Raw genomic sequence first — 16,423 nt, forward strand, 5'->3', positions numbered from 1 at the left:
CGTAAGGTGGCTTTTGACCATTCCTTTGGATTCCATGTCTTACTCATTGTTCGAAAAAACTGATGTAAGATATAATATTCAATATAGTGTATTTTGTATGAATCCTATGAAGTAAAATGGCCAATTTGTGTGCAATCAACTTGTTTGATTTCTTAAAGATCAAATGACAAAGAAAATGTTGCAGGAATGCTAATCCTATCTGTTTCCTACTACAGAAACAACTTCAGAGCAGTCTGAGATGGTGGGTGTCATGGCTTGCTGAAATGACATGGAACAACCCATCTAGTTCTTCAGACAGCCAAGTCCAAAACAGGTAAACACTCGCACAAAGACGCACACATGCTTGAGCACACACACGGATAAGATACATCGGTAGTCAGAAATGAGTGAACACATCAGGATCATATTAGCACACAACGTATCGAAACATTAACAAGTGTTTTTTGAACAGAAAACAAAAACAAGCAGTTCATATTGGAGGTAGTCCCTCCTCGTTTCAATCCATTTTCTTCCATTGGGTGCCTAATGAATATGACCCAGGGTTCAAAGTGACAATACATAAAGTACTGTGTACAATTCAAATCCTCATTATAGTACTGGGAAATGTATTATGTTATTGTTAAAAACTGTTGAGTGCTAGCTGTAAAGGATTAGTGTTGGGTCATGTGAGTCGGCAACTCCAAAATACGCTAAAAGTGATTTGAGACCTAAATGGAAAGTGCTACATGAATACAATCCATTGTCAGTAATTGACAAAATAATAAATAATTGCAAAAATCATGAGGGTCTGTGCTGTTAAAGGGACTGGTTATTAGCTGGCAACGTAGCTACAAGACCCCACTAGAAACAAGCAAAATAAGAATACTTGAAAAAATAAAGACTAATATCCTTTACCTACCGACTTTACTCTACAGTTCATTCGGAAAGTATTTAGACCCCTGCACACTTACCCCACCAGACATGCCACCAGGAGTCTTTTCACAGTCCCCAAATCCAGAACAAATTCAAGAAAAGCGTTCAGTATTATATAGAGACATTACTGTATGGAACTCCCTTCCATATCATATTGTTCAAATAAACAGCAAACCTGGTTTCAAGAAACAGATAAAGCAACACATCACGACACAACGCCTCTCCCCTATTTGGCCTAGATATTTTTTGTGTATTGAAATGTAGACGTGTTGTTTTTTTATTGATGGAGTCCTTGAGCTGTTCTTGTCTATTAATGTTCTATATTATGTCATTGTTTGCTTTTGCACCAGCTAATTGGGATCCTAATAAAATACCAAACATTGGAGGAAGGAGCACCCTGGGAGGAAGGAGGACTTTCCCTACGTTGATGTTTGATGAGCTACTGTACTTGCAACCTGAGTAGATGCATTAAGCTTCACTCAGGTCACACAGGGAGAAAGAAGGTACGTGCTCAGGAGGGAGCAGCAGCATCTTGGATCCTTCCTTGCCTGTGTTGATGCGTGGTGAGCTACTTGTACCCTTAGCGGCTGCATTGGCATCACTCAGGTCACAGGGAGGAAGGAGAACATGTGCCCAGGGAGGAAAAAGGATGTCAGCGCACTGAGGAAGCAGCAGGATCTTGGAGCCTTCCTTGCCTGTGTTGAGTCAGGTTATAGCCATAATCATAATCAAATTATTAGTGTGCATGTTAACATACTCACTGTTATTGCACACAGATGGGCTGCATCCATTCATATGTTGCTCTGAATGTGCTCACTGCTCATTATTTGTATGTATTGTCATTGTAATTGTTTTTAATAACCTGCCCAGGAACTGCGGTTGAAAATTAGCCGGCTGGCTAAACAACTGGCACTTTTACTGAAACGTTGATTAATGTCCCTGTAAAAAACGTCCCTGTAAAAATGAACTCAAACTCAATACCAATGCAATCAAGACAGCTTTGTTTTTTTATTTGGAAATTATATTAATTTAAAGCAAACGTGAAACTGGGAAAAGGTATAGTGAATACTTTCACAAGGCACTAGAAAAGTTGATTATATTGCTTTGGTTCGGGAATTTTTTCCTATGTTTAAACAAAGAAGATTTAAACCCCATGCCTGTCTTAAAAAAGTAACATTAACATCTACATTTATATAAAGAGCACCCGTATCGTATTTAAATTAAAACATAGTATGTGCAGGTTGGGCATTTTGACTTCTAATAAGTAAAATAACTATTTTAATAACAAATTAATTGTGCCTTTGAACTTTGAGGTGAATCACAGCACAATTCAGACCCTGAGAGGAATGAGCATAGAAGTTGCTACTGTAGACACTGGTTTTGTTTCCTTACAGTATATATATATATATATATATATATATATTTTCAAAGTGGCTATATCCACTGCAGTTATCTTTTTATTGAGAACTACACACACGCAGCACCCATTGATGTGGCTGATGAGTAAATGTCTTCCCTCTAGGCGATTTTCTTCAGTCTGGGCAGAGTGAGTTCATACCTGTTGGAGAATGGTAATGGGAACATTTCAGATCACAAAGGCCCATATATTTAGATTTATTGTGATTGACATATACTGAGTATACAAAACATTAAGAATGCCTGCTCTTTCCATGACATAGCTTTCACCTGGATTCACCTGGTCAGTCGATGATTCTTTATGGATGTCACTTGTTAAATCCACTTCAATCAGAGTAGATGAAGGGTAGGAGACAGTTTAAAAGAATGATATTTAAGCCATGAGACATGGATTGTGTATGTGTGCCATTCAGAGGGTGAATGGGCAAGACAAAAGATTTAAGTGCCTTTGAATGGTGTATCTTAGTAGTTGCTAGGTACACCGGTTTGTGTCAAGAACTGCAACAACGATGCTGGGTTTTTCCCACGCTCAACAGTTTCCTATGTGTATCAAGAATGGCCCGACATCCAGCCAATTGTGGGAAGCATTGAAGTCAACATGGGCCAGCATCCCTGTGGAAAGCTTTCAACACATTGTAGAGTCCATACCCCAACGAATTGGCAAACGGGGCGGGGTGCAACTCAATATTAGGAAGGTGTTACAAATGTTTGGTATACTCAGTGTATATCTAGCATGCTTTTAAAAATAAATTTACTGAATGCACTAACTCCCCTCAATGTACTCTAGGACCAAGAACATTTATTGAAAATATCTTCTGAAGTTCCATAATTGTATGTTCGAAATGGGAAAATAAATCATTTCCTGGAAAGTTTCTGTTTTGGCGACAAGGTTTTCATCAGACAGCGACAACAGTTTCTGAAAATGATTAACATTTGTTTTTAGATCTGTTGATAGTGATTGACACCAGAACTAGTTACTGAAGGTTCAATTGCAGGGACAGAGGACACACTAATGATAAAGAGGGAGATCTCTGAGAGAATAGGCAGGTAGCTTAGTACAACTAGTAGGATACAGTCATGGACAAAAGTTTTGATAATGACACAAATATTAATTTTCACAAAGTCTGCTGCCTCAATTTGTATGATAGCAATTTGCATATACTCCAGAATGTTATGAAGAGTGATCAGATGAATTGCAATTAATTGCAAAGTCCCTCTTTGCCATGCAAATTAACTGATTTCCCCAAAAACATTTCCACTGCATTTCAGCCCTGTCACAAAAGGACATCATGTCAGTGATTCTCTCGTTAACACAGGTGTGAGTGTTGACGAGGACCAGGCTGGAGATCACTCTGTCATGCTGATTGAGTTCGAATAACAGAACGGAAGATTTAAAAGGAGGGTGGCACTTGGAATCATTGTTATTCCTCTGTCAACCATGGTTACCTGCAAGGAAACACAAAAAGGGTTTCACAGGCAAGGATATTGCTGCCAGTAAGATTGCACCTAAATCAACCATTTACCGGATCATCAAGAACTTCAAGGAGAGAGGTTCAATTGTTGTGAAGAAGGCTTCAGGGCACCCAAGAAAGTCCAGCAAGCGCCAGGACCGTCTCCTGAAGTTGATTCAACTGCGGGATAGGGGCACCACCAGTACAGAGCTTGCTCAGGAATGGCAGCAGGCAGGTGTGAGTGCATCTGCACGCATAGTGAGGCAAAGACTTTTGGAGGATGGCCTGTTGTCAAGAAGGGCAGCCAAGAACTTCTCTCCAGGAAAAACATCAGGGAGACTGATATTCTGCAAAAGGTACAGGGATTGGACTGCTGAGGACTGGGGTAAAGTCATATTCTCTGATGTATCCCCTTTCCGATTGTTTGGGGCATCTGGAAAAAAGCTTGTCCGGAGAAAAGAACATGAGCGCTACCATCAGTCCTGTGTCATGTCAACAGTAAAAGCATTCTGAGACCATTCATGGGTTGGGTTGTTTCTCAGCCAAGGGAGTGAGCTCACTCACAATTTGAATAACCATGAATAAAGAATGGTACCAGCACATCCTCCGAGAGCAATTTCTCCCAACCATCCAGGAACAGTTCGGTGACAAACAATGCATTTTCCAGCATGATGGAGCACCTTGCCATAAGGCAAAAGTGATAACTAAGTGCCTCGGGGAACAAAACATCAATATTTTGTGGTCAATCCTCAAGAAGCGGCTGGACAAACAAAACCCCACAAATTCTGATAAACTCCAAGCATTGATTATGCAAGAATGGGCTGCTATCAGTTAATTGACAGCATGCCAGGGCGGATTGCAGAGGTCTTGAAGGGCCAACACTGCAATATTGAATAAAAAATATTGAATATTGAGGGTCAACACTGCAAATATTGACTCTTTGCATCAACTTCATGTATAACTGTCAATAAAAGCCTTTGACACTTATGAAATGCTTGTAATTATACTTCAGTTACTATTACATAGTAACATCTGACAAAAATATCTAAAGACACTGAAGCAGCAAACTTTGTGGAAATGAATATTTGTGTCATTCTCAAAACTTTTGGCCATGAGATGACTCCCATACACACAATTTATCTCTGCACATTGATTGTCAATGTTTCGGTTAGTAGCCATCAAGACAGTCAACAGAAATGTTGACAATAAACATCAGCAAAGACTGTATAGGTCCTGTGGTTATGAGTAATCTTTTATGATGAACTGAATTTTTATGGGCTGTTATTCCCAGAACCACAAGCAAGCGAGACAGGGTGGTAAAATTGTGCATATTTACCTTTACCGACTATGTTCTGAATTCTTTAGCCAGCATAAGTAACTTTTTTTTCTCTTCTTAACAATACAAAACATACATATACAAACAACAGCATTGCATGCTGTTTGGGGTTTTAGGCTGGGTTTCTGCACAGCACTTTGTGACATCAGCTGATGTATTTATAAAGCCCTTATTACATTTCATTGATTGAACAGCATACAGACACACACACACACACACATCCACAACATCCCTGCCCAGACCCACCTACCATCACTCACCGCCACATGGCCTACAACTGCACAATTTCGTTTCTCTCTGTCGCAGTTGACCTTTCTATTGTGTTAACAATGGAGGATTGGTTGATTTACAGTTAATTATAAATTTTTTCCAAGAAGATTGACGAGAAAAGTATTGTCCAAACCATGAGGGTATCTTACTGCACCCTCATATGCCATGTCTTGAAATATGCAGACAGATGTATTAAAAGTACATTTACATTGTAATCCTTCTGCCAGCCAACTTTCTAACTCTGCCCATAACTTTTGGACATTATAGCGTTCCCAGATGGCAATATCAACAGCCCACACACATTCATTCAATCACAGTTTTAGAAAAAGTATGACATTGTCATGAATGTGGGTCCACCCCTTCCTCTCCAATGCTGACCTATCAGGTTACCGGATATACCTCAAGACTCCAGGTGCTACACTGCCTCCTTTAGAAGAGAAGAAGCACTCAATTGCAGAGCTAAAGGATCAGTCCCTTTGTAGTACAGAAAATGCTGACCACACCATTAGATGAATAGAGAAGGAGGAAATGGAGACTGCTCCAATTATTGAAAAGAAGATGAAGTTCCTTGCTTACCATTCTGTGAAACCTTTTACCAGGTCCATCTGAGAAAGATCTATTAGTACCTGTGGACAAAATGAACAGCAGATCTGTTAATACACTCAACAAGATTTACCTAGATTTATAAAACACAAGATATCGCAATTTTAAAACAATTTAAAAACCTTTTGAAGAATCCTGTCGGAAAATGTTAACAGTACAATGTATATTCCTAAAACAAATTGAATATGATACGGTTCCTGCTTCCTGTTATGATTTTTTAAATTTATAGCCAAGTGGCTTTTAAAAAAAAAAAAAGGTTTTTATTTTTCCTATTTTTGGCGAATCATATTCTCACATGGATTTCTAAATAGAGAGTGGTGAGGAGGAGGAGCTCCATGGACCCTTTTTGTCCAGAACTAATTTAGCCATTCACTGTAGCCATTGGCGCTCTGTAGAGCTGCTATTTTCTTGAGTTTTCTCATGTTAATTAACTTGTGACATTGCTGGATTACTCATTATACTAATTTAGTCAAATTTAATCAATAAATATCAGTTTTGAGTCAGTTTAAAAAGGTTAACCTCTACAGGATTGGTGGTTAATGCAATTAGCATGAGGTTGTAAGTAACAAGAAAATGTCCCAGGACATAGACATATCTGATATTGGTAGAAAGCTTAAAATCTCGCTAATCTAACTGCACTGTCCAATTTACAGTAGCTACTACAGTGAAAGAATACCATGCTATTGTTTTAGGAGTGTTTTAGGAGTGAGCACAGTTAGGAATTAGAAAAGTTATTAATAGGCACATTTGGGCATTCTTGATACAACATTTTGAACATAAATGCAATGGTTCACTGGATCAGTCAGCACACAAACTGCTGCCATCTAGTGGCAAATATCTAAATTGCACCTGGGCTGGAATAATACATTATGGCCTCTCTCTTGCATTTCAAAGAAGAAAAAAAAAGTTTTGTAATGTAATGTGCTACATTCATTTCACATTTCCACAAACTTCAAAGTGTTTCCTTTCAAATGGTAACAAGAATATACATATACTTTGCTTCAGGTCCTGAGCTACAGGCATCCTTAAGCAATCGATTTTGTGTAATCTTGATGACTATAAACTTTAATACTATCCTCATCTGAGGTAAAAGGAATGTGTAAATAGTAAATAGTGTAAATAGTGTGTGGTGAAAACATTCTTTCCGGCATAGGGGAATTAGCGTAATATGAAATAATTCAATGTCAAAATAATTATATATTTTGATTTAGGATGATAGTGAATGAAGCACACACAGATTATTTACAACAATTACATATATGTATTACTAATTTAACAATGGAAAAAGTTTAAAAAATGCTTCTAAACATAGATTAGACTAAACTCTAGACTAGAGCTTCCATAGTGACAGCAGCCTAAACCTAAACCTCCCTACTAAACCTCCTAAACCTCCCTATTTGCTACCTACCATTCCAATTTCTTTCCTCTCCCGCGTGTGGAACATCCGGTTGTTTTTGACCGCCACGTCCAGCTTCCTAGTCCCTGCTTCCTCCAGGGACATGTCAAACTCAAACCTGAGAGATGTAAAAACAACATGTTTGTCAGAGACTCGCATTCAGAAGGGTGCCCTGAATGTATTTCTTAAATTGACAGAGTTTAGATGGAATTGGCCTTATGTTCATAAGCCTGGAATCGAAACTCATATGCAGTTTCACTATGCTCGGAGAAGCAGCTTGGATTCCAGGCTACCTATGGACACAAAAATGAATGCCCTCTGCTGGTCAAAGGAGGTAGGCCCTTACTTCTCATTGAAGACAGGAGTCACCGTCTTCTTCTTCACCTGTGTTCTCATGCGATGCTTCCAGGACTGGTCGGGGAGGAGGTAAAGGCGGACGTAAGCATCTGAGCCATCCTTGCTGCAGGCAAACAAGTTCCTGTGGAGTAAAGAGCAAAAATAGTAAGGCTTGGGTGAGAAGGACCTAGCAGAGTATGGCTCTATATGAAGGAACCAAGTGAAGAGAAGGATGTAGGGCAGAGAACATGTTCTATTCTGAATGTCTGCTCGTCCTCAGGAGTGCCATTCTAAACAACGTTAAGAGTATTCAATTGTATTACAGAGTAAAGATCATAACACGTTTACACAATGGACTGGGTGCTAACGGTGATTTGGAAATACATGTCCATATGAGTGTACAGCATATCAGTATGTTTGTATCCATCAAGATATGAGATGAGTGAATAAGTGTGTGTGGGTGTGTGTGTGTGTGTGTGTGTGTGTGTAGGGCCATGTACAGATCTTTGGAGGGGCAGGTGGTCAAAGTGAAAAAAAAAGTCTGCATTGTATGCCTACTTAAAAACAGTCAAATTGAATCCTTCTCTGTCCGTGACCGTGAAAGACGACATAAAATTTAAAAAAGTACCTTGTGTGCCACTACTCATACTAGCGCTAGGCGCCGGTAGCTTCTGCTTGTGCAGCAGCAGCAGGAGGACAAGTGCAGTGTGCGCGCTCAGAGGAGCCGGAGTTGTTCAAGTAACATTTTATTTATTTATTATTAGCTAGTGTCATGGGCAACTAATTGCAGAACAGGAGAGAAAAGAGACTAAAACAAAAATGTTTATTTTAAAACACTACCAATCTGAAAAGGCACTTTCCTCATAGGAGGGCAAAAGGTCAGATGATCAGACACCCCTAGAACCATATCTGTGCACGTGCCTGTGTTTGAGTGTGAGTGTGAGTGTGAGTGTGAGTGTGAGTGTGAGTGTGAGTGTGAGTGTGAGTGTGAGTGTGAGTGTGAGTGTGAGTGTGAGTGTGATAAAGACAGTACACAGATAGAGTGGGGATGTGTGGCATGTGTAGGTTTCCCAGGCACAGTACCTGCAGGAGTTGACCAGGATGATGAGACGGCTCCTCAGGGTAACATAGCGCACTGTCAGCTGTATCTCCCCAAAGGTCCCCTGGTGGTTCATGATGTAGCTGGAGTCATTGTTAAAGGGACATTACACATCAAAATCACATTTTGCCAGATGTTTTCAGACCTCAAAAGTAGTCTTCTGTCAAGATCCCAGGCCATCTGTTTTGTAGATCCAGCAATATCACACATTCTACAAATGAATGGAAAAGATAAGCACCATGTAATTTCCAGTGCTCATCTTTTCATTCATTTGGACTGCTTATGTACAAAGTTAGGACCGAAGACTCAACAATATGTTTGAGTTAGTCTACACCAGATGAGAAACTTTCCAGAATCAAACAAGCACAGATGAGCTGTGACACTAAAATGGCAATACTTTATTTTTAGTGTACAAAGTCAGGACTCATCACCACACATCACTGAGTATATATATATAAAAACAAACAATATACACAAATAAGACTGTTTGAATCTTAAGCTATTTATTTCAATATTATACGTAACTACCAACCAATGACCCCAACTGTGGTGCATTCATTAGTGTGCACCATAGCAAAGTGTAGAAAAACATTTTGCAACGATAACCAATATGTTTTTTATGTTAATCTCTTTCCGTTTCGGCCCATTTGGATCCAAATGAACTGTTGATAGTAAGTTAGTGACTCACTCAGGATAGGGGGCCCCTTCAGTCAAGTCAAAACGGGATGAGGCGATGGAGTTCTCCGACAGGAGGCTTTGGGAGTCGAAGCGCCGAATGTGTGCTGGGGTGGAAGGGACTGTCCTCCGGCCGTCGGCGGCCAGGAAAGACCCGTGGCGGTCGCGCACGTAATCTCCATGGAACCCATTGGTGGAACTGTCCAGGGCTGTAGCAGTAGGGGTGGTGTAAAATGAGGGGGACGGGGAGGGAGAAGGAGTAGGAGATGTGGTGGGTGGGTTTTGTAAGGGCTGGGGCTGAGGATGAGGTGGAGGATTGAGAATGACCTTTGGTTCTGGTTTCTCCAGGGTCAGGATCTGTGTTTGAATAGAGGGTAGGGACAATGTCAAGGACACTAAAAGGCAGACACAGTAAAAATACGGCTATTCGCCACTTACAGCTAGATAGTGTACAGCTTGCAATAGCCCTGTCACATTAGCACATCTCTCGTCAACCACTGTTAAAGCTGAAATCCACATAAGGTGAAATAGCACCACTGTTCACCGCAGCACATATATTATTGTTTTTGTTTGTTGATGAAAAAGAGGAGGATCATCCAGCATCGTGGTAAAAAATAAATAAATGCAGTACATACTCTGCTTTTCTAGCACGCATGCAATGATGTCCGAGGCAAAAATAAAGAAAAAAATTGCTCGTTGTTTCAAGTAACTTCTTTGTTGTAATATCGCAAACGGACGTGGCAGTCAAATCTAGCCCAATCCCTATAATTTGAACCAAATAAAAAAAGTTAATCTGCAACAGAAGTGACCTGCAAGTCACTGTTCTAGCTCAAACAAGTCCAAATAATAATTGCAGACCACAATATCCACCTGACGCCCAACCCAACTTGACACAAATCAAAGACACTGGTCTGAGAACAGATTTACATACATCACACCTAACCATTCCATGTGAGACTATAGGGCACCAATCCAGTCTAAGCCTGCAACACGGATCCAGTCTCACCTCACATTAAGCCCCATTTACCCAACCCCTGAAGCAGAACACTGATATGTGAGCAGTTTTCCCCTCACTCTGAGAGTGGCCTTCATCTTGATCTGGCTGTTGGCCCCAGAGCGCTCCAGCAGAAAGCGCTGGTCCAAGGTCATATCTGACGTGTTGAGGAGCCGGCTGAGGGGCACATTGAGTGTGCCTAGTAACGTCTTCTTATCGTGCTCTTTGACCTGTATAGAAATATAATTATACTTTTGTCATTGTATTTTTATGGCCAGAAGACACAGTGGCACTCTCACACACAGAAACAAAGGATCAAATCCCATTCCATGTGCTATTTACATTGTGATACGAGCATATAATTACCTGAGTAGCCTACATGTGTTAGAGCGGTATGGAAAAATATCAAACATTCAGTTTCGATCTAAATATTTGCCTCATCCAGAATTATTTTTGTTTTAAAAACAATCCCATCACTGATTACAATGGTAATTGTGTACTTTATTTCTGTTTCTACAGTGCCTTCAGAAAGTATTCACACCCCTTGACTTTTCCCACATTTTTGGTGTGTCTGAATTTAAAATGGATTAAATTCAGATGTCATCACTGGTCTACACACACAATAGCCCATAATGTCAAATGAATTACAAATAAAAATCTGAAATGTCTTGAGTCAAAAAGGTATTCAAGCCCTTTGTTATGGAAAGCCTAAATACGTTTAGGAGTAAAAATTTGCTTTAAACTTCTTATGGCTTGGGGGCAGTAATTCGACATCTGGATGAGAAGCGTGCCCAAAGTAAACTGCCTGTTACTCAGGCCCAGAAGCTGGGATATGCATATATTTGTAGATTTGGATAGAAAACACGCTACAGTTTCCAAAACTGTGAAAAATAATGTCTGTGAGTAGAACAGAACTGATAAGGCAGGCAAAAACCTGAGGAAAATCCATCCAGGGAGTGGGATTTTTTTACGTGGGTAGTATCTAATGGGTGAAGACCCAGATTGCAGTTCCTATGGCTTCCAATAGATGACAACAGTCTTCAGATATTGTTTCAGGCTTGTTTTCTGAAAAATGAAGAAGAATGAGACCTTTCTGTCAGTGGACTGTAGAATCATGCAGTGCTGGTTTGCGAGTGTGACTGAGTGTGCGCCCTTCGTTGTTTTTCCTTTCTATTGAATAAAGTATTGTCCGGTTGAAATATTATCGATTATTTAGACAATTGACAACCGGAGGATGAATTACAAACATCGTTTGACATGTTTCGACAAAATTTACCACTAAAATTAGGATGTATTTGTCTACATGTTTTGAGCCAGTGGATTACTGAACAAAACGTGCCAACAAAACAGAGTTTTTGGGACATAAAGAGTGACTTTATCGAACAAAACAAACATTTATTGTGTAGCTGGGACTCTTGTGACTGCAACCATATGAAGATCTTCAAAAGGTATGTGATTAATTTTAATCGCTATTTCTGACTTTTGTAATTCCTGTACTTGGTTGTAAAATGTTTGTATGCTTTTGAAGCGGGGCGCTGTCCTCAGATAATCACATGGTATGCTTTTGCCGTAAAGCCTTTTTGAAATCTGACAAAGCGGCTGGATTAACAAGAAGTTAAATCTTTAAGCCGATGTATAACACTTGTATTTTTTATGAATGTTTATTATGACTATTTCAGTATTTTGAATTTGATGCTTTGCAATTTCACCGGATGTTGTCGAGGTGGGTCGCTAGCGGAATGCCTGTGCAAGAAAGGTTAACAAGTCACGTAATAAGCTATATGGACTTACTCTGTGTGCAATAATCGTGCTTGAAATTATTTTTGAATGACTACCTCATCTCTGTACACCACACATATACAGTGGGGCAAAAAAGTATTTAGTCAGCCACCAATTGTGCAAGTTCTCTCACTTAAAAAGATGAGAGGCCTATAATTTTCATCATTAGGTACACTTCAACTATGACAGACAAAATGAGAAAAAAAAATCCAGAAAATCACATTGTAGGATTTTTAATGAATTTATTTGCAAATTATGGTGGGAAATAAGTATTTGGTCAATAACAAAAGTTTCTCTCAATACCCTTGACAGAGGTCAAACGTTTTCTGTAAGTCTTCACAAGGTTTTCACACACTGTTGCTGGTATTTTGGCCCATTCCTCCATGCAGATCTCCTCTAGAGCAGTGATGTTTTGGGGCTGTTGCTGGGCAACACAGACTTTCAACTCCCTCCAAAGATTTTCTATGGGGTTGAGATCTGGAGACTGGCTAGGCCACTCCAGGACCTTGAAATGCTTCTTACGAAGCTACTCCTTCATTGCCCGGGCGGTGTGTTTGGGATCATTGTCATGCTGAAAGACCCAGCCACGTTTCATCTTCAATGCCCTTGCTGATGGAAGGAGGTTTTCACTCAAAATCTAACGATACATGGCCCCATTCACTCTTTCCTTTACACAGATCAGTTGTCCTGGTCCCTTTGCAGAAAAACAGCCCCAAAGCATGATGTTTCCACCCCCATGCTTCACAGTAGGTATGGTGTTCTTTGGATGCAACTCAGCATTCTTTGTCCTCCAAACACGACGAGTTGAGTTTTACCAAAAAGTTATATTTTGGTTTCATCTGACCATATGACATTCTCCCAATCTTCTTCTGGATCATCCAAATGCTCTCTAGCAAACTTCAGATGGGCCTGGACATGTACTGGCTTAAGCAGGGGGACACGTCGGGCACTGCAGGATTTGAGTCCCTGGCGGCGTAGTGTGTTACTGGTGGTAGGCTTTGTTACTTTGGTCCCAGCTCTCTGCAGGTCATTCACTAGGTCCCCCCGTGTCGTTCTGGGATTTTTGCTCACCGTTCTTGTGATCATTTTGACCCCACGGGGTGAGATCTTGCATGGAGCCCCAGATCGAGGGAGATTATCAGTGGTCTTGTATGTCTTCCATTTCCTAATAATTGCTCCCACAGTTGATTTCTTCAAACCAAGCTTACCTATTGCAGATTCAGTCTTCCCAGCCTGGTGCAGGTCTACAATTTTGTTTCTGGTGTCCTTTGACAGCTCTTTGGTCTTGGCCATAGTGGAGTTTGGAGTGTGACTGTTTGAGGTTGTGGACAGGTGTCTTTTATACTGATAACAACTTCAAACAGGTGCCATTAATACAGGTAATGAGTAGAGGACAGAGGAGCCTCTTAAAGAAGAACTTTATGAATTGGTTAAATTTATTCTCAAAATGTGTTTTGTTAGATGTTTTGAATCTGCAAAAGTGGTTCCAGACAATCTTTGATTTACTACGATCTGAAAGCCCTCCAAACCATGGCTTAATGATGTACTTTTGAGTAATTAAACGCACTGGTTTAGTTTTGGTTCTTCAAATGTTTATGGAATATTTTATGTTCGTTTTTAAATAATTGTCCTATATTAAAATACAATTAGTTATTTAATATCAAAGGAAATAATTGCCTTTAGTTGACCATCTTAAATTGGACTACTTTCAAATAATCCACAAAACACAACTATTTTGGGCCAAGGTCTGGGTAGACAGACCACTTGACTTGTTCCACGTTTGTTGTTACATCGTGGGATTAAAATGGATTTGTCATTTTTTTTGTCAACGATCTGCTCAAAAATACTAATATTTATGAAAAATTAAAAGCTAAGATATATTGATTAGATAAGTATTCAACTCCCTGAGTCAATACATGTTAATACAATGCAGTTATTACAGCTGTGAGTCTCTAGCTAAATTTCTAAGAGCTTTGCACACCTGGATTATTTAACATTTTCCCATTTTATTATTTTCTAAATTTGTCAAGCTCTTTCAAATGGGTTGTTAGTCATTGCTAAACAGCCATTTTCAGACAACACAAAAGATTCCTTGATGCCCTTCCAGACTCCCTCTGCCTACCCAAGGACGTCAGAAAATCAGTTAACTCAATTTAACCTTGCGCAATACCCTAGATGCAGTTGCACCCCTAAAAACAAAAAACATTTCTAATAACAAACTATAGCTCTCTGGTATACAGAAAATACCCGAGCTCTGAAGCAAGCTTCCAGAAAATTGGAACGGAAATGGCGCCACACCAAACTGGAAGTCTTCCGACTAGCTTGGAAAGACAGTACCGTGCAGTCTCGAAGAGCCCTTACTGCTGCTCAATCATCCTATTTTTCCAACTTAATTGAGGAAAATAAGAACAATCCTACATTTATTTTTTATACTGTCGCAAAGCTAACTTAGAAGCAGCATTCCCCAAGTGAGGATGGCTTTCACTTCAGCAGTAATAAATTCATGAACTTCTTTGAGAAAAAGATCATGATTATTAGAAAGCAACTCACTGCCTTCCTGAAGACAAACAATGTATACGAAATGCATCAGTCTGGTTTTAGACCCCATCATAGCACTGACTGTACTTGTGAAGGTGGTAAATTACCTTTTAATGGCATCAGACCGAGGCTCTGCATCTGTCCTCATGCTCATAGACCTTAGTGCTGCTTTTGATACCATCAATCTCCACATTCTTTTGGAGAGATTGGAAACCGGAATTGGTCTACACGGACAAGTTCTGGCCAGGTTTAGATCTTATCTGTCGGAAGGATATCAGTTTGTCTCTGTGAATGGTTTGCCCTCTGACAAAACAAATGTAAATTTCGGTGTTCCTCAAGGTTCCGTTTCAGGACCACTATTGTTTTCACTATATATTTAAACTCTTGGGGATGTCAATCGAAAACATAATGTTAACTTTCACTGCTATGCGGATGACACACAGCTGTATATTTCAATGACACATGGTGAAGCCCCAAAATTGCCCTCGCAAGAAGCCTGTGTGTTTCAGACATAAGGAAGTGGATGGCTGCAAACTTTCTACTTTTAAACTCGGACAACACAGAGATAACTGTTCTAGGTCCCAAGAAACAAAGAGATCTTCTGTTGAATCTGACAATTAATCTTAATGGTTGTACAGTCGTCTCAAATAAACCTGAAGGACCTCTGCGTTACTCTGGACCCTGATCTCTCTTTTTAAGAACATATCAAGACTGTTTCAAGGACAGCTTTTTTCCATCTACGTAACATTGCAAAAATCTGAAACTTTGTCCAAAAATGATGTAGAAAAATGTATCCATGCTTTTGTTAGTCTAGGTTAGACTACTGCAATGCTCTACTTTCCGGCTACCCAGATAAAGCACCAAATAAACTAAAGTTAGTTTAAAATACGGCTGCTAGAATCCTGACTGCTAGAATCCTGACTAGAACCAAAAAATGTGATCATATTACTCCAGTGCTAGCCTCCCTACACTGGCTTCCTGTCAAGGCAAGGGCTGATTTCAAGGTTTTACTGCTAACCTACAAAGCATTACATGGGCTTGCCTACCTATCTCTCTGATTTGGTCCTGCCGTACATACCTACACGTACGCTACGGTCACAAGACGCAGGCCTCCTAATTGTCCCTAGTATTTCTAAGCAAACAGCTGGAGGCAGGGCTTTCTCCTATAGAGCTAAATTTTTATGGAATGGTCTTGCTACCCATATGAGAGACGCAAACTCAGTCTCAACCTTTAAGTCTTTACTGAAGACTCATCTCTTCAGTGGGTCATATGATTGAGTGTAGTCTGGCCCAGGAGTGGGAAGGTGAACGGAAAGGCTCTGGAGCAATGAACCGCCCTTGCCGTCTCTGCCTGGCCAGTTTCCCTCTTTCCACTGGGATTCTCTGCCTCTAACCTTATTACAGGGGCTTAGTCACTGGCTTACTGGTGCACTTTCATGCAGTCCCTAGGAGGGGTGTCCCTAGGAGGGGTGAGTCACTGATGTGATCTTCCTGTCTGGGTTGGCGTCCCCCCCTTGGGTTGTGCCGTGGCGGAGATCTTTGTGGGCTATACTCGGCCTTGTCCCAGGATGGTAAGTTGGTGGTTGAAGATATCCCTCTAGTGGTGTGGGGCTGTGCT

General features: G+C 40.3%; 1 protein-coding gene across 2 annotated transcripts in view; it reads right to left on the reverse strand.

Annotated features, from left to right (window-relative positions):
• Positions 1-1,890: 1,890 nt before the first annotated feature.
• Positions 1,891-16,423, reverse strand: part of esyt3 (extended synaptotagmin-like protein 3) — a 36,758-nt gene continuing 22,225 nt past the window's right edge. Inside the window, exons 17-23 of one of the 2 annotated variants that reach the window (XM_020461291.2) lie at positions 10,569-10,718; positions 9,508-9,851; positions 8,804-8,902; positions 7,731-7,862; positions 7,397-7,502; positions 5,962-6,011; positions 1,891-2,470 (exon numbers count right to left, since the gene is read on the reverse strand). In XM_020461291.2, the coding sequence (XP_020316880.1) occupies positions 2,431-2,470; positions 5,962-6,011; positions 7,397-7,502; positions 7,731-7,862; positions 8,804-8,902; positions 9,508-9,851; positions 10,569-10,718 (921 nt within the window). In that variant the 3' untranslated portion in view covers positions 1,891-2,430. The remainder of the gene's footprint in view (positions 2,471-5,961; positions 6,012-7,396; positions 7,503-7,730; positions 7,863-8,803; positions 8,903-9,507; positions 9,852-10,568; positions 10,719-16,423) is intronic. The other variant, XR_004205672.1, reaches the window with a different exon arrangement.

Source organism: Oncorhynchus kisutch, linkage group LG26, assembly GCF_002021735.2.
Source record: "Oncorhynchus kisutch isolate 150728-3 linkage group LG26, Okis_V2, whole genome shotgun sequence".
NCBI classification, from domain to species: domain Eukaryota; kingdom Metazoa; phylum Chordata; class Actinopteri; order Salmoniformes; family Salmonidae; genus Oncorhynchus; species Oncorhynchus kisutch.